General features: G+C 40.9%; 1 protein-coding gene across 1 annotated transcript in view; it reads right to left on the minus strand.

The window, feature by feature from the left end:
• Positions 1 to 23630, minus strand: part of PRKCH (protein kinase C eta) — a 119245-nt gene that overhangs the window by 54794 nt on the left and 40821 nt on the right. Inside the window, exons 2-7 of the mRNA XM_075282757.1 lie at positions 20025 to 20088; positions 9918 to 10068; positions 8829 to 8863; positions 5532 to 5620; positions 4161 to 4290; positions 186 to 313 (exon numbers count right to left, since the gene is read on the minus strand). Of these exons, the coding sequence (XP_075138858.1) occupies positions 186 to 313; positions 4161 to 4290; positions 5532 to 5620; positions 8829 to 8863; positions 9918 to 10068; positions 20025 to 20088 (597 nt within the window). The remainder of the gene's footprint in view (positions 1 to 185; positions 314 to 4160; positions 4291 to 5531; positions 5621 to 8828; positions 8864 to 9917; positions 10069 to 20024; positions 20089 to 23630) is intronic.

The raw sequence follows: 23630 nt of genomic DNA on the forward strand, positions 1-23630 counted from the left end.
GTGGAATTTCCCTTTAAGTGGAAACTCCACCCACCTTTTATAAATATGGCTTAAAAATAAAAAGAAGGTGTTAAAAAAAAGTCCCCAATCTTTCCATAATGCCCTTGTCATGTCCTAATAATGTATGTAAGGTTTCATTTATTCATGTATCTCTCTGTTTAACCCTCCATTATATGATCTCTTACCCGTGTGACGGAAATGTTCCCAGGCTGCAGACCCATTCCTGCCAATGCATTGGCCAGCTCCACCGAATTCACCCCGCAGTTATGAGCCACGTTGGCCTCGCATCTCTTGTGCACATTCATCTTACATACTACAGGAGGAAACAATACATTTAATAATTCAGCATTACATTGCATTCTAGTAATATTGCTGCAGGAATTTTCACATAACATCTGGTCATGAAACCAATGAAGAGAATACAAAGTATGGCCCAGAACAATACGGCATAATTCTCTCCGCTCATTCTATTGTATGCTAAAGGAAATTTCTCAAATGAGGCCATTTTACAAAGACGACAATAAAGTGCTGATGTGATAACTTCTAGTAAGTGACATAGGGGGTAAAAATCTGCTGACAACAGCAGTACAAGTGATTTAGGGCCATTTTAACCCATTGCTGGGCTGGGGATAAGATTTCATTTCAGCGCCTTCTAAACATTTGAAGTATTTTGTTTGCAAATTTTAGGAATCAAAAAAGTTCTAAATTGGAATGAGATCGTATTTCCATTGTGTTAAGACATTTCACTGCGGATTTTAGACATGGTAATAATTGAGAAATTCAATTGCAAACACAGTTGGGACTTGGAGCAGCTGCCTATCAATATGCCAGGCCCGACAGTGTTGTTAACCAGCGATCTATCTGGAAATAATACAGATAAAACGACAATTTGAGACAGAGAATCTCATCTTTTATAGGACAACAAAAGCACATGTTATCATGGCAGAGATAGAACTGCTGAAAGTGACCTCAAAGACTCCATTACCTCTCTATATTACAGCCTGTATACCTGTACGCCAGTGAGAGAAGCAAGACAAAGAATACAGAAGGGACAGAATTGGATCTCAGCGCAGGATTTCATGAAAAGGAGCCAAAATTCATTAATTAGATTAATTACAGTATTTATAAATGTCTCAAAAGCTGCCAGAAAATGAAAAGTTGTTCAAAAGTTAAGGCATGCTTTAATCCAGCAGAACAGCCAGTAATGGAGTGTTAAACATTTAGCCTGCCCTTATATTATAGTCATTTTTATCTTAGGACAGACATGTTTGTTTATCCCAGGCATGCATTAAAGCATACCTCCTGTAATAAACTACTGTGCACATATGAATAATGCATGCAAATATAAGAAACTGTTTAATATATTGTATTAAAGAAATCGGTTTTCTTCTTCACTTTTCAGGCAGAGTTACTTTCTACATAATATTCTATGAACAGAGGAGCGGTTGGATGAGAGTGTGGAAAAAGACACTCAAATAATTCCTGTCGCCATACTCTGCTACTCTGTGTTATTTTAATACCGCAAGGTATGTAGATAAGAGGCTACCAGTGAACAGCATGAGGCAATAAAGCAATTACCCAGCCAGCAGCAGCCTCCTACTCCATCCCACCCTTTTCCATAGAGGTCTCTGTGTGAGGCTGAATACAGAGACAAATCTTATGTAAACAAGCAGTCTATATGAATTTAAGGAGCAGGAGAGCAGCCTAATAATTGGTGAAAGAAACAAATCTCCTTAATAAGATATATTATTATAAGTTTCTTATATTCACACATACTATTCATTTATGAAAAGTTGGTTACAACTCGAGGAATGCTTTAAAGTCTCTTACTGTAAATTTCCCATCTACAGCTGCCGGAAGTTTGTACCAAGACTTAAAGGAGTTGTCCAGGCAAAAATGGACAACTCTTAACATTTAAATATATATATATATATATATATATATATATATATATATATATATATATATATATATATATATAGCAGCATGTTGACCTGCGCCCACTGCTTCGGTATCCTCTCGCCCGGTTCTTATGCTCTGATTGGCCTCAGCAGTTATGTGACCAATGAAGCCAATCAGCAGCCTCAGCAGGCCTCGGGAAATGCCGCCGGAACAGAAGAACTGGGATGCGCAGGGGGACAACAAAGCAACAGGGACAGCTGAGTATATTTTTTTCCAGTGCCCCCAGCGGATTTAAACGTTTTTGCCCGGACAACCTCGAACTACTTTTTCAGTTAAATATTTCTTGACATTGCTTCTGATCTTTAGTGATTGTATTATGTGGGGCTTTTGGTAGGATTTCAGAGATATTGTATATAACATAACTGAAAATTAAAATGAAGAGGCTTTAGAATCCATCACATCCCAAAGACGATATTCCATGGAGATTACATTCTGCCTTGTGTAATTATGAGCAAAGATCAGAAAATGATTTAAGATATTCTATATGATTAGATCTGAAGCTGTAAATCCGTCTGGCAAATGGGTCAGAGACAAAGAATGAATTATAAAAAAAAAAAAAAAAAAAAGGGCTCTATTTTCTTATTATCTCTCAGTATACATCCTTTTAAGCAAGCCAAGCCAAAATAGACAGGAAGATCAATTTGGAAGAATAGAAAGCATGTTGTGAAACACTGAACAGAAACCCTGTATAGCTTTACATTGCATGGGACCAGTGAATATGGGACATCTAGAGGGGTTTAGCCCTAATCAGAAGAGGATTCTATTTCTGGGACCACCCATCACCAAGAACACAGTGGTCACATCTTCTTTCCACTCCCCTATTCGCTATCAGAGCTACTGCCATTCTGTACGCAACGAGATAGATAGATAGATAGATAGATAGATAGAGAGTCTCCTATGGGTGTACTTTAATGCAGTGATACCAGAAGATACTAGATGCTTTCAATACCACCTGATCATTGGGGAGGAGGGCTGAGTTTTGAAATGAAAAACTCCGGTTTGGAAAGAAAACAAACAGTCTTCGAAGCAAGGATTCCCAGCTACCCATCCTTAACAAAGCTACTGCTGTCCAAGATAAATTATGTATTGGCCACATAGAAGACATATATAGAGAGAACATCCTATATCTCAGCTGTATGTGATATTTCACATTGTATTAATATATGGTGTGTAAATACACATATTACCAGGAGTTAAAGGAGAGGAACATTGCCATCTATAGAAACATACTGTATATCTTCATGAAACCCTTCAAGAGACCCTCAGACTATAGTAAAGCTACATGGGAAGCAAAATGCAATGGGGAATAAATCTGGATTCACTGTGGAATGTGCTGTGAAATCCATGTGAAAATCTGCAGCATATTTTACATGTTGAATTTTCACAGTATGGGTGAGGTTTGTTAAAATCTCATCCATTCTGCACCAACATGAACACACTATAGGATTTTCCAGCCACAAGTCTGGACATCTGCACCATATACGTCATGTTTGGACATAACCCTAAAAATAACCAAACTATCCTAGTATACTCAGGTACGAGGGTTGTCTTGCTTCTAAGAAAGCTGGGTAACAGCAAATATTGTTTCCCCGCCTTCCAAGACTCCTGAATGAAAACGCATTGTAATGGTGTGTTATTACTTACTTTATAATACCATTGCATAACTTATGCCTACCGCAGCAATATAAACGGTCGTAAAGATTTCTCAGAAAGATATGACTAAGAAATCATGGAATAGATTGTTTCAAACCCCGACAGGCAAAAGGACAAGCGTCATGGACATGTATGGAAACTCAAGGGGTAATGACAACTCTATCCAGAAACCAAGGAAATCTGACTAAATTTCCAGGACCCCCTGGAGAAGGGATTCTCCATTATGTTATTAAGTCTTGTATCCCCCTTAAGCAAGTTATAGCAAAGTTTACACCTAAAGTTAAGATCATGTACTATGTTGCCTACAGCTCAGCAAGAGTACAAGTAATCATCCCCCCCAGAGACATGGCATGTGCCCCCTGAGGTGTACATACCACAACCTAAGAACATAGGTTCTTCTTTCATTTCATAATATATTTAGCTGCAAACACCCTCTAAATGACATTTGTACATAAAGCTGTAACACAAAAGGCAGAATAATATAAACTTTGTATGAAATTGTAGTGTACAATATTGAAACACTAGTTACAGTAGTCAAGACTTACTTTTACACTGTAATCCTTGTCTCATTAGCCCCCATAATAAGGAGCCACAATGGTCACAGAAAGTTGGCACCTTGTAATTGTGGTCACGGAATTTGTGAGGTAAATTGATGCCGAATCTCTGTTCAAAGATCTAAAGGCAAAAAGACATTGTGAGCTCATCACAGCAGTATACAGTTATCAGGTACTATTACATAGACTGATACACCGTAACAAACTGCAGCACTGATGATTATTATTATTTTATTATATAATAATAATTATATTATTATTATTAATAATAATCAAGCACCCATATAAAAAGGAAGAGGTCTCAGCGCTGCATCCTCTTCACATCACCTTCTTAGAAATCTGTTTAATTGATATTCCGTGCACACTGATGGTGTTAAAAAGAAAAAAAAAGGAGAATACAAAACATGAAGGAGTAATCTATGAGAGATGGGGACACTGAGTATTCTGTGAAGGAGATGTCTGTGTAATGGAGGCATGGGGAGAAGTCCAAGTTCCAGACAGGGTCAGTCTGTCTGACAGATGTCTGCCTTTGCTAGTCAGCACTTGTTAGAAAATCCAACACTAGTTCAACAAAAACACAGAGGACAATGGTGGAGCCTGGTGACACCAGATATTCAGCATCTCTATCATATATCACTACAGATACTGACATTAACCCTTTCTCTGTCCTAGATCACCAAGGATACCAGCAGTAACCTCTTCAGTTCCTAGGACAATCATGATTATAGTCATTAATTCCGTCTCGGTGCTGGAGTCTAGGAATGTTACCCACTCACTATACTAGCCAGTTACGGCAACTGACGTGGCACAGTGTTGCAATATATATTTGTTGCAGTTTGCTAACTTTAGAAGAAACTGTGCCCAACTTCCCTGCCGGCTACCTAGAAAGGCTTAGGGGGCGTTCACACTACCGTTGGTGTCCGCTCAGCAGTGTCCGTGGCTATTGTCCGTACAAGGTTTTATCAGTTTGTGTCCGTTATGATAGGTGTCCGTTTTTTGTTTTTAAAAGGACACTTTCTGAGCAGACACCAACGGTAGTGACCCTACCTTAGAGGTAGAAATGTGTACAAGCAATGCAGTAGGCCCTTACTCTGAATAAATTTGGCCATGGCTAAAACCAAGATCAGATTCGGCCTGCATTGAGTAAACAGTAGTAACAGAATAAGTAGAAAGAACCATAATACAGGTTTATCTGGCAATATAGCATCTTCAAGTCTTTCTAAAGATGTAGACGCATTGTCTATCATTAGGTACTCAGGGATTTTGGACTTGTCTTGAAGACCACGACACAGGATGTGGCTTTGCATATAAAAAGATCTGGAGACGCGGGCTGAACAGTTAAAAATAATAGTAATACGTCACCTTTTTTTCCACTCTAGCTGAATTGTTCATGCAAGTGCAAGCTGTCACGATCAACTGGTGGCAACGCTTGTGAACCACACATGTGCAAACTGAGAAGAGGAAAAGGGATACGAATTAGACGACATTTAAGTCATATAAAAATGTGTTTCACAGAGGAATAAAACCAGAAAATAACTAAAAATATATGAAGTTTTGCAACAATTAAAAAACCAAAACTATATATAATCATGTGGTCAGTTGTAATATCTGAGGCTCCTTGTGCCTTATCTTCAGTATCTCTGTCTGCTTTTCTTGAGTGTTAGTTTATAGGAAAGTCTCAAACATTGTTTACCATGGAAAAAAGAGACATGTAGGTTCTCACTGTCACAACATTGTGGGATTCATCTCACTTATGACCACTTATGATGTTTTCTAGCTGCTAAATAACTGAACAGTCCTGAGAGCTTGTTGTGGTCAAGGTTTAGTGGGCGTTATATTCTGAGGTTGGAGACCTCCATTTTAGGTAGTGTCAAATGTATTTACATTTTAGGTACTGGATTAGCCAGTCTGAAGGGAAAAACAGTGACGGACACCTGTTAAGGAAAAGTATATGGACTCATTGTTATTCTAGGTCTTGTACTAGAGACATATGGGTGGTGCTCTAGCAATGCAATACAAGAGCTAGTTCACATGGGGCTCTGCGTGAACATACTCCGTTGCGGCTGCCGCAACAGGATGCCGGTGCAATGCACCAATATACCGTTACGGCTCTCCGCTCCGGATTAGGCCCAAATGAATGCGCCTAGTCCGGAGGGTGGTGTCGTGAGGCGGACGCCGCGACTGAATCAGCCTGAAGAAAGGGCAGCTCACGGAAAAAAGAACGTTAGTGGTCTACATAGACCTCTATTGTGAGGGGCCGAATTTTGACTTGGATTCGGCGTCAAAATCCGCCCCCTCTTCCCCCCCGTGTGAACTAGCCCTAATTGATGCAGTATAATACACAAGCTGGTATAAGCTAAGGCCCAAGTAGCAGACCGCAAGAAAAACCACAGCAATAATACATCACGGTTTTTCTGCAGCACTGTGGCTTTCGGCTTCAATTATACTTATAGAGAAACTGCCAGCATTTGTATAGGTAAAATGGACATGCTGCGATTTCCAAAAACATGAGGTCCTAAGGGTCAACTCACACTAGCTGAATGCAGTATAGGCTTATTTAGTGATAATCCAGCAGTGCTCAGTAATAGAAGAAAATCCCTCCTGTGCTCCAAGAGCCTCAGCGACACTGCCATTGCGGACTACCTTGTGGTGTGTGGGGTCTAACAGACCGTGTATGCTCTATTAGGAGCACAGGTAAAGGTACATGCAAATAAGTACTCTTTGACTGAAAAAGGAAAAACACTCTAGCCCCAGGGAGCTGCATTCCAAAAGGTGGCGCTAGAGTGAGTTTTTCCTTTAGCAAAGTGAACTTATTTGCAGAATTCCTAGTAGAGCATGCATGGCCTGTAAGACTGTCAGAGCTCTATCACGGGATATAGCTGTGCCATACTGGTAAGGAGTGGTGAGAAAACTGTCAGGTATAGGTCCATCCGTGCTTTCTAAAACTATAGCATTGCCAGCTTAAGTAACACAGAATATTTTATTTTATTTCTTTAGAGGTTCGCATAAGCAGCACTTTTTTTAATGTGTTACTGGTTGTTGTGCAGTTTCCCCAACAGGCTCTAAGCAAACCACATCCATGTAAGAAGTGAAAACTTCTGTAGAAATACAGAGGTTACTAACTAATTTAACCTCAGCCATAAGGTGGTCTCTGTCATTTCACAACTTGACTTTCCAGTGCACTTACAAGGAGACATAAGTCATCTACCCTTTATACAGTACTATAATATTAGAAATCACAGAGATGTTTTATGCCTGTATACAAATGCATGAAGGGTGCAGGTCATGGAGTGCCAAGGTGACTAATCTTGGTACTTCACAACAGGGATTATAAGAACCCTTAGAATACACACCCTACATGCTGAAGAATGGAAACTACATGTCAGCCACTACTGGTTCATATCAAGCTCCCCCTCAGGAGCCAGACAGGAGAAAGTTGGAATAAGAGGAACAAGTTTGCCAAATGACCCAGCATACAGTATTATTTGTATGTCTTTCAACTGAAATTTTGGAAATTAAATAATCCTGTTTCTATTATTTGATACAGATATAGCCTTGTACATATGGACTCAATCATTGGGTCCCACAAGATTATCGGTAATATAACAGGAAAGCCAACTCAGTGCAGAAAAAAAAAAATCTAAGCAAATTATCTTTGAGTGTCTTTGTGTATGTGCCATAAAGGCAGATCACATGGTTGATAAGGGCCCCTGGACAAAAGAGGCCCAGTCAGATGGGCCCAGTGCACCGCAAGCCCACATCACAAAGTGGGATATGACGCATACAAATAGGGGTTGTGCCATGTCCAAAAAGCAGGTGTGGCACCATTCTCCTGGAACACAGATCCCAAATATATACGCTTATTCCCATCTCTGCCAGCCTTACACAATGCACAGTGATCACATATGCTACTTTGTGATTTCTAGAATGGATTTATTCACTGGTTAGTCAACAAGCAGTAAAAAAGACGATAAACACGGAAATCACCTGATCCATGCCAAAAAATACAGAACAAGATGGTTACGGATCGTTAATAAATCTTTTATGATTACTTGTATGACATACTATACAGGCTACTGCCAAAGGAAAGGAAATCATAATATCTACTCATATGATCACTATTAAAGGCATACTCATATCAGTATCTCATAGATGAGATGAGAATACCTGAGAAAGCCAAAGGTGTAACTACATAATATGACATGAAACGGTGTGGGTTTACACATTTACAAAGTATTGTAATGGATCATAGTTCTTCTGAACATAGTGATTCAGCAGTGTAACAAAAAGCTCCTGGGCCCCAATGCAAAATCTGTAACAGGAACCTAACTGTAATGTACAGATATCGTTCTGGTCTCCTAATTGGCAGAGACAACTTATGGGGCCCCCTTAAGACTCCTGGGATCAGGTGGTACACCCTCTGTACTTCCTCCTGTTACACCCCAGGAGCCATCTCAAGCCCTTGTGATGAGCTTGGTCTCTTACAGCATTATACACTATTATGCACCAACACCTGAATTCTGCATGGAAAGTTTCTAGCACCGGAAGAGCATGAAAACTAATACATACTGGAGTTATAGTGAACATGTCTTATTATGTTCTGTATATTCCTACACAACAAAGTAACATCAAGGTGAAATGTGTAAGATGTTAAGTTACCTTGACACTGGTATCCCTGTTTGCCAAACACTCCCCTGTAATGTAAGACAGTTTTAGAGTTAGAATCAAATAAATCAACTAATTGCTGTTATAAAATATCCAAAAATATGTCTACTATATAAAGGGTATGTCCACCTGTGCAGACCTATGCACCTCCAGGCTTACAGAAGGTACGGATGGAGAGAAGTGGGACTGCAGGATCTGACTACACAGTTTCTTTGTAGTCTGTTACCATGGAGACACATGGGTCTGCACAGGAGATCTACATAGAGAAAGGTAAGAGATTTTAACCAATCTTGTAAAGCAGCCGTAGAGCATTACAATGTATGCAAACATTTACATTGCAAGACATGCACAGAATATGAAACAAATCGCCTACTACTACACATAGTCACAGTATAAAGATACGGACAAAATCTTGCATGGTATATCAGTCCATGAAATGACATTTATAGATACATGGCTCACTGTACACCATACAGTATTTTCAGATACATATCATTAAGACAATTTTTATAAGCCCTCTGTAATAGGTTGTGCCCCCCATGATATTAGCAGAAGGGGTTAACATGTTGGCAGGGAGGGTGCAGCAGTTTTCTCATGGCATATCTGCAAGCTTGGTCTGTGTGCTGGTTTCTGAAAAGCTGTCGGGTGACCAGAAATGATAAAAATTTAGAACTTTGTTTTCTATCTAAATAAACAGAATATTTTTCAGAATCCCTCCATAGTGGTGTAAATCCCAGGCCAGCTCACATTTCACATTGATTAAGGAGACTGTATTTATTCTCCGAAACGGGTCAGCCTTTCTTGGCTTCATATGGAGGTTCATAGGACCTTGTGCATTTTTAAAAAATTTTATGTAAATGTTGACTTGACATATTAAAAGTTACGCTTTAATGGAGTAACCGGATGTTGGATTTCCTTTTGTTGTCTTCGTTCTGCCTCCAAGCCAAGGAGGGTCCATTATTCATGCAACGGTTATACTCTGCAACGACGGTGATGTTTTTCATATTCTGAAGCTGTGTCCCCCCTACCCCTCCTTTTTTTTCCCACCTTTCCATTGACAACTCACATTTCGGTCACACTCACCAAATGAAGTCTTTACAGTGTGAACAGTACGTTGGTTGGCGCAGATATGTCGCCATGAACTTGTGCCCATTCACCTGGTGTACCCTTCTTCGCATAGCTCTCTGCCGTTTCCTTGTGAAGTGCCTAAGAAGCCGCCCATCCCGCATTGTTCCTACAAATTACAAGGAAATGGAACACATTAAATTCCACAAAATATAAATATCACAGGCCTGGGATGGGCAATATAACCAATTATGAGTAACTCATATGTGGCCCCTGACTCCCTCCAAGGGCTGCACATTGCTTTCAGGTCTCCTTCAATCATGGATGGGAGATTTCTAAAGAGCACAATATGGAGTGCATGTACAAATACCGCTCTTATAAGTATTCTTGGGAATAGAAGGAGCTGGACTCTAACCATGTAAGCAATTGTGGTAGAAAACTATAATAATATTAGAAAAAAAGATGGGAGTCGGGGACTGTCGGATGTGGCATCATAGCGAATTGCCATCACAGATGAAAAGTCTAAAAACTGCCACCAATAGATGCCCTGACTATTTTTACACATTATATTTTTATTTATTTTCATGACAACTTACAAAAACAGAGATAGAAAAGAAACACTGTTTACAATTTTAATATGGCCTTCTACCACTCACACTTTCAGCGGACTATTGTACTTAGCCAATGAGATTTATGCAGATATGATATGAATATGATCTTGTGTGTAATGACATTTAAAACAGCAGTACCCTATAGAGTCCTTATTATCATACTGAGGTACATGGCATGAGACATTGAAGATATCCTTAGCAGTGAGCTGTTTAAAAAATTGGAGGAAAAAAGTTGGAAAATGAAAGCAAGATAAATGAAAAATCTGAAATTTCAGCTCTAGGTGGCGTCAGAGTAAGCAGAATTGTAACATGGTAAGGAAATAATTAACATAAAACTGAAGGCATGTACATAGCGTTACCACAACACTGCGTCGTGGTGCGCTAACATCTTACGTGTTTGTACTTGAAAATGTACACAATAGGTCACCGCATAGGACTAATGATTCTTAGTTATACCACAGGAACATAATAAAACATGGGCCAATGCTTGTACATCACAGGGGAAAGCAGTGGGGTCACAACATTGGGGTGATAATGATGATGTCAGAGTACAGGGGTGATACAGCTTGATGTGTAAAGTTGCGTGACAATCCAAGAACAACAAGCAGAGTAACATCACAGTCCATAAATAAGGGGGTGTTCACACTACTTTTGGAAGTCTGTTCTGATAGGGTCCATTAAAAAAAAAAAAAAAAAAAAAAAAAAGTGTCTATCATAATGGACACTGATGTTAATGTGTCCGTTTTTTGTTGTTTTTTTTAAACTGATCCACTTAATGTTCTTTTTCATACTGTCCATTTTTTGTTTTTTTCTGCTTTCTGAGCATGCACAAAACCTCCCCCCCTAAAAAACAGACAGTAATAATGGACAGTATAAGGCTCTATTCAGATCATGTTTCTTTTGCAAAAAACAGACATAAACGGAAGGCCATCTGTTTACATAGACATCAATGTTACAGAAAACTGATCCGTTGCTGTCCGTTATACCATACTATAGATCAGGGTCGGACTGGCCCACCGAGGAACCGGTGAATCCCCCCAGTGGGCCCCGAGCCTGACTAATAATCGTCATTTTGCCAATATAAATGCATTGGTCAGGGGCCCGTTCGGGATGTTCAGGGGCCCATAATGGGGTACGTGTGTTTTCCGCACGAGTCATGCGGACAGGAAAGTAGATCATCAAGTACTTTTCTGTCTGCATGTTCCGTGTGGACACAGTGTGGAAAGCACACGGACCCCATTATAGTCTATGGGGTCCGTGTGCTTTCACCACTCACCGCTTGTCAAGGCGTTCGATATTCCTTTTGGGGGGTCCCCATGCAGTCTCCCCAAATGGAATACCGAACACAGATGTGAACCAGGCCTTAGTATATCCAGCATACAAGTGTCTTTCTGTGTTTTCTTCTGTACATGTGTACTATTATATCAACGATAAAAGGACTTCCAGCGTGGCCAAATCAAAAGAATTAAAAAACTCCTCTTTATTAATTCATCAGCTTAAAAATGCTTGTACACGCATATTTCAATCTAAAAAGATGTAGGAGCCCAGTTGATGTGATTGCCTATGCTCCGAGCCGAAGGAGTTGCTTTTCCGTGCGGGAGCCAAGATAGATATGAAGTGGGAGAGCGACATTGAGGAAATTCTACCGCTGGTGGCCGAGTATTCCTTTTCCCCTTTTTTCACCTTATATTAACGTGTACTATCATGTATACTAGAATTATATTGTACAGTGTAATGCTCAGTATATTGAGATGTTAAAGGGGTTCTCCAGGAATTATAGTTTTCTGCAAGGAGGCCAGGGGAAGGTGAAAAAATAAATATTATATATATATATATATATATATATATATATATATATATATATAGTCCTATGAAAAAGTTTGGGCACCCCTATTAATCTTAATCATTTTTAGTTCTAAATATTTTGGTGTTTGCAGCAGCCATTTCAGTTTGATATATCTAATAACTGATGGACAGTAATATTTCAGGATTGAAATGAGGTTTATTGTACTAACAGAAAATGTGCAATATGCATTAAACCAAAATTTGACCGGTGCAAAAGTATGGGCACCCTTATCATTTTATTGATTTGAATACTCCTAACTACTTTTTACTGACTTACTGAAGCACAAAATTGTTTTTGTAACCTCACTGAGCTTTGAACTTCATAGCCAGATCTATCCAATCATGAGAAAAGGTATTTAAGGGTGCATTCACACTGAGTAAACGCTAGCTTATTTTGTAGAGTAAAATTACAATTGTAAATTTGCTATCCTATTGACTTCAATGATATTTTTTTACAAGTGTAAAAATACGCCAGTAAAAAATACGCCTGTAAAAAATACGCCTGTAAAAAATACGCCTGTAAAAAATACGCCTGTTAAAATGTCATTGAAGTCAATGGGATAGCAAAATTTACAAGTGTAATTTTAGGGTGCATTCAGACTACGTAACGCCGGGCGTGTATGAGAGCCGTACACGCTGGCATTACGGCAGACTGCCGAACACTTCCCATTCACTTCAATGGGAGCGCTCGTAACAGCGGCGTTTACGAGCGCTCCCATTGAAGTGAATGGGAAGTGTTCGGCAGTCTGCCGTAATGCCGGCGTGTACGGCTCTCATACACGCCCGGCGTTACGTAGTCTGAATGCACCCTTACTCTACAAAATAAGCTAGCGTTTACTCAGTGTGAATGCACCCTAAGGTGGCCAATTGCAAGTTGTTCTCCTATTTGAATCTCCTCTGAAGAGTGGCATCATGGGCTACTTAAAACAACTCTCAAATGATCTGAAAACAAAGATTGTTCAACATAGTTGTTCAGGGGAAGGATACAAAAAGTTGTCTCAGAGATTGAACCTGTCAGTTTCCACTGTGAGGAACATAGTAAGGAAATGGAAGACCACAGGGACAGTTCTTGTTAAGCCAAGAAGTGGCAGGCCAAGAAAAATATCAGAAAGGCAGAGAAGAAGAATGGTGAGAACAGTCAAGGACAATCCACAGACCACCTCCAAAGAGCTGCAGCATCATCTTGCTGCAGATGGTGTCACTGTGCATCAGTCAGCAATACAGCGCACTTTGCACAAGGATAAGCTGTATGGGAGAGTGATGAGAAAGAAGCCGTTTCTGCACGTACGCCACAAATAGAGTTGCCTGAGGTATGCAAAAGCACATTTGGAGAAGCCAACTTCATTTTGGAAACAAAGATTGAGTTGTTTGGTTATAAAAAAAAAAGGCGTTATGCATGGCGTCCAAAAAGAAACAGCATTCCAAGAAAAACACATGCTACCCACTGTAAAATTTGGTGGAGGTTCCATCATGCTTTGGGGCTGTGTGGCCAATGCCGGCACCGGGAATCTTGTTAAAGTTGAGGGTCACATGAATTCCACTCAGTATCAGCAGATTCTTGAGAATAATGTTCAAGAATCAGTGACGAAGTTGAAGTTACGCCGGAGATGGATATTTCAGCAAGACAATGATCCAAAACACCGCTCCAAATCAACTCAGGCATTCATGCAGAGGAACAATTACAATGTTCTGGAATGGCCATCCCAGTCCCCAGACCTGAATATCATTGAACATCTGTCGGATGATTTGAAGCGGGCTGTCCATGCTCGGCCACCATCAAACTTAACTGAACTTGAATTGTTTTGTAGAAAGAAATGGTCCAAAATACCTTCATCCAGGATCCAGGAACTGATTAAAAGCTACAGGAAGCGACTAGAGGCTGTTATCTTTGCAAAAGGAGGATCTACTAAATATTAATGTCACTTTTCTGTTGAGGTGCCCATACTTTTGCACTGGTCAAATTTTGGTTTATTGCATAGTGCACATTTTCTGTTAGTACAATAAACCTCATTTCAATCCTGAAATAGTACTGTGTCCATCAGTTATTAGATATATCAAACTGAAATGGCTGCTGCAAACACCAAAATATTTAGAACTAAAAATGATTAAGATTAATAGGGGTGCCCAAACTTTTTCATAGGACTGTATATATATATCTCTCCGCACCAGTATAGGTATAGGGTGCTCACCAATGGGAAAAGGATTTGTCTCATTCAATATAACTCCAAAAAAGCAAGCGGCACACCAAGAATTAGAAAAGTGAAGGAGGTTTATTGCAGTATGAGGCAATAAACTTCCTTCACTTTTTTTTTTTCACAATTTTTGTGAAAGCTGCCTGCTTTTTTGGAGTTCTAGCTATCTAAAAACAAAACAAAAAAAAAAAAAACATACTCTCTTGTCCCCAGTGTCTCCCAGCGCGGTTCAGTCCTGCATGTGACTACCAGTTCTGCAGGACCGGACTGTACTGGAAGGTCACCGGGACAAAGGAGTATTTTTTAAAAATTTTTTATTTGTTTTTTTTTTTTTTTTTCCCACATCCCCGGACTAATTATAAACAAAACAAAAAAAAAAAAAAAAAATGCTGGACAACCTCTTTAGACTGTGGGGCATTAGGGGTTGTCCAGGCATATTTTTTTTATGGTTTATTGTCAGGCTAGGCCAAACATACCTGATCTGTAGGGGGCCGACACCCTACCCTCAAACCGATCTGCTAGGACCAGATGGAGTATGTTTTTTTATTTATTTATTTTTTTTTAAATTACTTTACACCTCCTGCTCACCACATGGGTTGCTCCAATTTCTGGACAACCTCTTTAATAGATTTATCCAGGTTTCTAATATTGATGACCAATCCTTAGGATAAGCCATTAGTATTACAATAGCCAGAACTGGGTAAAAAATATGCAAATCTATTCTCCAGGATGTAATTAGGAGAACAGTGCACTCTGTATGCTGCCCATTAGGGCCCTCTAGGGGCAGCTCCCTTAACATCATGCATGACTCAGTTAATAAGTCTACTAATATGATGTGGGATTTATAGCCAAACCAATATTTCTATTCCAAAAGGAACAGATTCCCAGTTATGGACAGCGCTGTTTCGGCCTATTGGACCTCATCAGCATAACGTAGGGATACTGGTTTGGCAGCGTGAGAGACTATAGACCAGGGTTAGGGGATAATCATACACATTAGGGAAAGTGTGTGCCTACATAGGCGTACAGAGACTTACAAGTCATTCCTGCTCCGCTAGGGATTCTGGGTAAAAAATATGCAAATCTATTCTCCAGGATGTAATTAGGAGAACAGTGCACTCTGTATGCTGCCCTCTAGGGCAGAACATCTTTTTTAGGACAGTGTGACTAGAGGTACTGGTAACATTTCCAGGAGCCCTACTGTTCACTTGCCATACAGGGTGTAGTGGTGGGTTTAAGTATTGCTCATCGTATGATGGCTTTGTTATTACCTGTAGTCATGCTGTCTTGGTATAGCAGTGGTCCTGGTGGTGGACCCCTAGAAACAATTCCACTGGTGGGCCCCGAACATCCCAGTCTGACAATTCTATAACATAGTATACCATAGTCCTGCTTCCTGCGTTATTATGTCCTCTAAAATAATGGACCTGTGACGGATTTGGTGATAATGGACACTATCGGACAACAGATCAAATCCCATTGAAATCAAATTCGATTACCGGATTTTTATAGGATCTTTTAGTGTGTGTTGTTGAACAGCTCATTTGCATATGGAATTTTAAAAAAAAAAGTTGTTTCTCTCAACACTTTGATGGCAGTTTCAGAAAAAAAAAAAAAAAAAAGATATATTCACTATATTACTAACAGAACAGAGAACCGCATACACGTGGTTTAGTAGAAATTTTGGAGGTGGTAGATTCCCTTTAAACCATGGAAAAAGGTCAGTGTGCAGGCAGCTAGTATGTGTAAGGTCCCCCTGCACATTCACAATTGAAGGATCAGTCACCTTACAGTGCAAGATGCAGAGAAAAGACGCATGTTTTGCGGTGAGCTTATCACATCGAAGAGGGTTACTTGATGTGGCCGTCTATGCAAAAGCTTCTCACAGGAAAGCAACCCATAAAAGAACACAAGTCTGCACATAATGGCTATGTGGTCAGTGCATAACACAGGAAGTGCGGGAGTCAGTAAGTATATCGCACATTTATTAGCGGGGTTGACAACAACCTGAAGTAAGACACAGTATCTGTAAAGAAGCTTTTGTAACACGCTCTGCAGAAATGAGCCAAGCAGCAGCTCATATTCGAGAAACTAAAATTTCACTTCAAACAAAGCTCCACCAATAAGGTCACATTAAAGCAGGGGTCTCAAACTCAACTCAGCATGTGGGCCGCAGAGCAAGATCCCAGCCAGTCGGCGGGCCGCACCGCAGCAAATTTAGCTCCACCCACTTATGTTGACTCCGCCCATTCATTTTTCATGTGCCCCCACACTGTATAATCCTCCTACAGTCACCCGTAAACTATATGTCCCCCCTCCATCTTTCCCCCAGTTACATATACACCCTTCATCTGCCCCCAGATTCATGTCCCCCCATCTCTGCCCCCAGATTTATGTCCCCCCATCTCTGCCCCCAGATTCATGTCCCCCCATCTCTGCCCCCAGATTCATGTCCCCCCATCTCTGCCCCCAGATTCATGTCCCCCCATCTCTGCCCCCAGATTCATGTCCCTCCATTTCTGCCCCCAGTTTCATGTCCCCCCCATCTCTGCCCCCAGATTCATGTCCCTCCATTTCTGCCCCAGTGTCATGCCGTTCTCCCCCCTCCCTTCGTCTGCCCCCAGTGTCATGAGTCCCTTCATTCCACCTCAATGTTTAAAGAGGACCTTCCACCATTTTGCCCACAGGCAGTTCTATATACTGCCGGAAAGCTGACAGTGCGCTGAGTTCAGCACACTGTCGGCTTTCCCGATGTGGGCCCAGTGTGAAGAGCTTACGGTCCGGTACCGTAGCTCTTCTATGGTCAGAAGAGCGTCTCTGACACTCAGTCAGAGACGTCCTTCTTCACAGCACAGCCAATCGCGCTGTGCTGTGAGAGCCGGGAGGAACGCCCCCTCCCTCTGCTCGCAGTACTCGTCCATAGACGAGCATTATCAGGGAGGGAGGGGGCGTTCCTCCCGGCTCTCACAGCACAGCGCGATTGGCTGTGCTGTGAAGAAGGACATCTCTGACTGAGTGTCAGAAACGCCCTTCTGACCATAGAAGAGCTACGGTACCGGACCATAAGCTCTTCACACTGGGCCCACATCGGGAAAGCCGACAGTGTGCTGAACTCAGCGCACTGTCAGCTTTCCGGCAGTATATAAAACTGCCTGTGGGCAAAATGGTGAAACGTCCGGATTCAACTTGGATCCGGCGTCCCTAGGCTTGTGCGGGCCGCACAAAATTGTTCGGGGGGCCGCATGCGGCCCGCGAGTTTGAGACCCCTGCATTAAAGGAACACTGGAGGCAAAAAACTTTTACGGGATGAGTCATTATTTAGGCACCATTTTCCAGCTAATATACAAGAATATTTATTTTACTCCTTTATTAGGTCCAGACTTGTCATAGTTCCTAGTTAGTTATGGAAAGTGTGTTGCCAGGCTCACAAACTAAGCCCCTTTCCTTTGCCCATGGGGTTAAACACGGTGTTAAATCTAGTGTAGGCCTTGAGAGGGAGAAGCATTACACAGGGAATCAAAGAACCTCAAAGAAAGCATCCCTCTGCTATTCATCACCTTAAATTCCCTGCCCTAGGTATAACACTGCAATGTACTGTAGGCCCTGTACTGTCAGAAAGACAGGGTCAGGCAGAAGCAAGCAAGGGGGCAGTGACTGCCTCTGGTCAAAGCTCTGCTCACACCCCCTTGCTCCCTACCACCTACCTGACAGTACTGTGGGGGAGGGGGGGTTGTCTGCTGTGTAAAACAAAAGATCGCCAAAACCCCATAACCCCTGGGGCTTTGCTGTTTTATACAGCAGAGACCTGACGCTAAAGCCCACAATCATGCTCTTCTCTGATCATGGCCATTTAGTGCACCAGGTCCCAGATCCACTAGTCCCAGCCTACAGCCCTCCTCTCACATTTATGGCTCCTATGTGAAGAGTTAGTAGGAGCAGTTTGGTGTGGTAGCCTTGTGAAGGAACATACCTATTGAGGGTTTTTGCCTGTAGTGGGCCTCAATAGTTATACACTGATTCTCCCATAGACTGCAATTCAATTATTTTGCAGTCTATGGGACAAGCGTACTAGCTGTAATAGGGTATGTTTTATCTTATTGATGTGATATGACAAGGTTAATGGCTTGCTGATCAATGTGTATGTATTCCTTACTGTTCTCCTAAAGATATCTTATTGATTTACTCCTGTAATTGATCTGTTACGGGTTACACTATGCTTCATTTCAATTCTATACTGTACTACATAGCATAAGTTTCTTGCTTTGGTTGTTCCTCTTCCTGTCTATACACTCCTGTACCATAAAGCCATACACATCTAAGAAGGCCCCTTACCCCTTCAAAGGTACTATAAAACTATATGGTTTATTGTGCTAGTTGGCTTCAGTTGGGATCACAGGATTACCAGCAACCTTTGGATGTCATCAAATGAAAAGGATGTATATTAGTGCATAATATACAGTGGGGCCACTAAGTTCATTAAGTGAACTACATTGCGTAATCTGCAGCTAAGCATCATCCCTTTTCATTTATGAAACACCTTTTGATATATTCTGTTGTGATTATAGTAATGCTTTGACCATCTTAGCAGTAACCAGTTCTAAAAACATGTCTGCCTACACAAGCCACAAAGTAACAAAAACAGATGGAAGAAGAAAGAAAAAAGGAAAAGAAGAAAGGAAGAAGAAGAAAAAAAATACAGAAGGAAGAAGAAGGAGAAGGAAGAAAAAGAAAGAAGAAGGAAGAAGAAAGAAGGAAGGAAGAGGAAGAAAGAAGGAAAAAAGAAAGAAGAAGAAGAAGAAATGCCGTAAAAGCAAAATCCGTTTTTTTATGTATAGAAGACTATTATGGTACTGGTTTCCATGTTTAAAGGGAGTCTGTCAGCAAGAAAATCGGTATGAAACTAATGACAGTATCTTGTAGGGCAGATTCAACACTTTCCAAAGATGACTCTCTTATTCTGTAGTACAGCTCCATTTCGCACATTCGTGCATGGACTTTGCTCTGCCATTCTCTTGTTTCCTTTTCCTTCCTTCTTTCTTTTGTCCTTATCTCTGAGTCTTTTTTCCCGTGTTTGGTCCATAGTTGACTTGTTTGGTTTGCTATTATTTTTTTTTAGGAGGACTGTGTTCTCTCTGAAAGGGTTTCCCCCTTAAGTATACTTTACTCTGAGGCCCTGTGTGGCCCTCTGTTTCCTTTTGGGGTTCTCCTACCCTCATTGTTTGCTTGATTTATTTGCCTGTTTGTTTCTTATTTCCTGTTAAATTTTTTCAATAAAATTTGATTACACCTAAATATTGAGCGGTTTCTACAAAAAACAGTATATATTTGATTTGCTCCGCAACAAAGCCTCATCTTGAAACCATATAGCTAAACTTGTAGTTGGGTGCGTACACAGACTGTAAAACCGAAAGCTTCCCCACAAACTATAGAGAGTGAATTGTTCTCAAGTCTATAATAGACACCATAAAATGACTTACCTTCAGTGAAGCTACCTATGAGCATTATTGAAACGTACACTTTGCCTTCTGGCTCCAAGTCAATCTGAAATAAAAGAAAGAAGAGTAATGACTGTTTACATGCAATTGTACTAATGCTTTATTATTAGTAATACACACAAAGCTGACACACTGCAAACACCTTCTAAGGACCCGGAGTATTTTACCTTTCAGCGTTTCCGTAGGTATAATGGACATGCTGCTCAAGCATTTTATAAATCACAGCATTTCCGCTGCAGATTTTTTTCTACAATGGGTGGATGGTATTAGCTAGAATCCCATCCACTCTGCAGGTACTGTAAAATGCTGTGTTTTTGCAATGTGGGCCCCACGCCTAAAATGGTTTTCCCACCATAAACTGGCCGCATCATGTGCAGGATGAAATGTTTCCCTTTCCATTGGTGCCCTCTGGGATCATTCTGATGTATGAAAGGGAAGTTAGAAATGTCTGAAAGCATAAAAAGTCATATGGAGACTACACTAATTCGTCACTAGTCACGGTGGGCAGCTATAGCCTAGTCACACCTGCTTGTCCGCCATATCTATTGGACATGATTGATCTCTCCCTCACTGTCTATGTAGGGCCGTGGTTCACTGGACAGATAACAGACTGCAGGAAAATAACTGAAGGTCTTATGTTGACAGCTAAGACACTGCATTTTCTTGTGTAGTCTTATCACAATGCACAAGTAGACAGTTATTCAGGAGAAATACAATGGCCACCACTGGTGTAACTACAGGGGTTGTAGTGGTCACAGAAGTAAGGAGGACCCACAGGGCACCCTCAACACACTAGGGCTTGATAAACAAGGAAAGAGGAAATTTAACTCTTTAACAGCAAAATAGTACAGTAGTTTGCTGAATGTAGTCAAGGATTGATTCTGTGGGAGAGGCTGTGGCACAAAAAGGGGCATTATTACTGGCAGGGGATGGGAATGTGGGTATAAACATGTTGTCAACAAGCCTTCTTGACAGTTAGCCCAGACAGAGAAGGAAAGGGCAATGTAAATGCTGCTAAAAAGTACAAACACAACAAGGTAGAAGGTTGTGAGTAGTTGCACAGGAGAGCCCAAGCTGAATTTTTGCAATAAGGCCAGTAAGCCTTTTGTTACACCCCTGATAGAAACCAAACTGGCTACGAGGAACCTCATGAAGATCCCTCAACATCTGCAAACAACTAAAAAGTGTTGTGGAGCTCTTCTACCTATAGTACGGATTAATGGAAAGCTGAAGAAATGTCAGTAACGCAAACATAAAATATTCAGTAGACATTCCAAGAATTCAGAAAAAGTAACATTGTATACAAAACCTATTAGAAGCTCAAAAGAAACCTACTGTACAGTCTACGTTAAAATCGCTTTAACACGTAAAGTAGCGAACAGGTTACTGAGTGAATACCATTGTGTCAAATAAAAATTTCTGACTGTATACTAAGTGTACCAGTGGCGGGAATGTCCTATCATGTGATATTGGTGTGGAGTGCCAAGCCCTCATAGTAGAAGAAGTGTCTGAGAACCTGCTGGGTAACTTTGTGATCTTCATTCCTAACAATCCAATAGCTGGGGTAACACATCCTTACATAACAGAATCATATTACTAGTTTGGTCAAGTATGATCTAATATCAGACATACAAATCTAGGTCACAGCTGTCAAGAACGCCAAGCAACTAGCTAGAAGCTCCTTGTCCTGCACAGATTGCTACTGAAAGGGGTTGATATAAGAGGAAGGTTTCATTATTTGACATCCACTGTGTGAGTAGCTGGTGATCATATATGATGGGTTATATGGCATTAGGGCTTTACGCCATTCAGCAATGGGTATAAGCTTCTGGCTGGCAGGAAATCCTCTTTAGGTTGAGTGACAGATTTATCAATGCATTGCAATGACAAACTATTAATTGAAGAATACGATTAAATGGGTATTCGAGCCACAAGTTATATCCTATTCACTAATCAGTTGGGGGGGGGTCTAACCAATTGGACCCCCAAATCCCAGGTTGAATGGAGCAGCACGTCAGAAGAGAGTTTTATTGCTCCATTCATTACAATTTGAAATGTCAGAGAGATATTTATTTATATAGCACCCTTAATTCCATGGTGCTTTACATAAAGTACACAAAATATACAGGTAGATATGATACTAACAATGACCGACTGGCACAGTGGGGTAGAGGGCCCTGCCCACAAGGGCTTACAATCTATAAGGGAAGAGGTATAGAGACAGAAGGAGAGGGGGAGACGGTACAGATGGCGGTGCGGTGATAGTGTTATTGGAGGTTGTAGGCCTTCCTGAATAGGTGAGTCTTCAGGGCCTTCTTGAAGCCTGTGATTGTGGGGGTTTGTATGTTAGAGTTAGTATTTTGAACTTTATTCGCTTGCCAACGGGTAGCCAGTGAAGGGTTTGGCAAAGGAGAGCGGCCGATGAAGAACGGGGGGGGAGAAGTGTATTAAGCGAACAGCACAGTTTAAGTTGAAGTACAACACTCAGCTATGGTAGATTGTATTTACTATGGGTCCTGTAAGCAATGAATGCCTATACACTAGGAAAACCTCAATATGTTTAACTTCACTGAACGGCCACGTGTAGGTGTGAACAGAACTTTACATTCCAAATTTAGAGGAGTATAGGAATTCCCCAATCACAAGCTGACAACTTCTAAGTATAAGCTAGAATATGCAGCCCCGAGGACAAGTCAATTCCTTACAGTGCAGCCACTTTCCACAGATCAATGACTGGGCAGGAGCACTATCACATACTTAAGCTCTGTTATGGAGGCACTGTGGTATGTTTTGTCATGTAAATTTTATGTTTTAATACGTTTGTATGGAATTATACCCATAGATGTGATCCTTCCATCTTTATTTAGTCAAAAATAAAAAAACAGAAGAAGGAACAAATTCCTAAACAGATGTTCTGAGGTTTAAGGCCAAGCCAGTTATATACAGGTACTGCCAACTACAAACACAGCTGTGTTAGGAGCCGCGTTTTGAGTCCCTCATAATTTGCTGGTCTTGGATTAGTCTAAAAACACCTTCACACAATGCTAATGTCTGACCCATCTCATGAACGCACCAGATCGTGGCTGCGGGTATATTACTGCTTCAGCTTTATAAGACGTTAGAATTATTAATTTTGTCATTTGTTTCCTTGTTCTTTACTAACTTCAGATGATCCAATTCCCATTTCTTGGGCTGAGTCTGGATCTATGCTTGACCTCTAAATAAATGACCTGCTGCAATGTTATCAAGACTGCTGTGATGGTTACTTTCCCCGGGGGACATCTTGGCTTATGCATCTTGACTGGCACTTGTCCTCTCACATGTACTGCTTTCTGACCTCTGCGGTCTTATTTCATATACTTGGGTTAATGGGACTTCTTGCTTTTGAAGATATTAAAGGGGTATTCCCACATCGCATACTCACCAGTCTTCACTGCTGTAAAATCTTCTTTCTTCCTGGTTTCTTGTGTCATTTGGTGGGCGGGGTTTCACATGCAACCTGCCATTTAGCTCCGCCCCAAATTAGCATGTAGCTCCACCCACCACATAGTGTGATCCTATGGGGCAGCTGAAGGGCCTGTGATGTCA

This window comes from Leptodactylus fuscus, chromosome 7 (genome assembly GCF_031893055.1).
Source record: "Leptodactylus fuscus isolate aLepFus1 chromosome 7, aLepFus1.hap2, whole genome shotgun sequence".
Taxonomy (NCBI): domain Eukaryota; kingdom Metazoa; phylum Chordata; class Amphibia; order Anura; family Leptodactylidae; genus Leptodactylus; species Leptodactylus fuscus.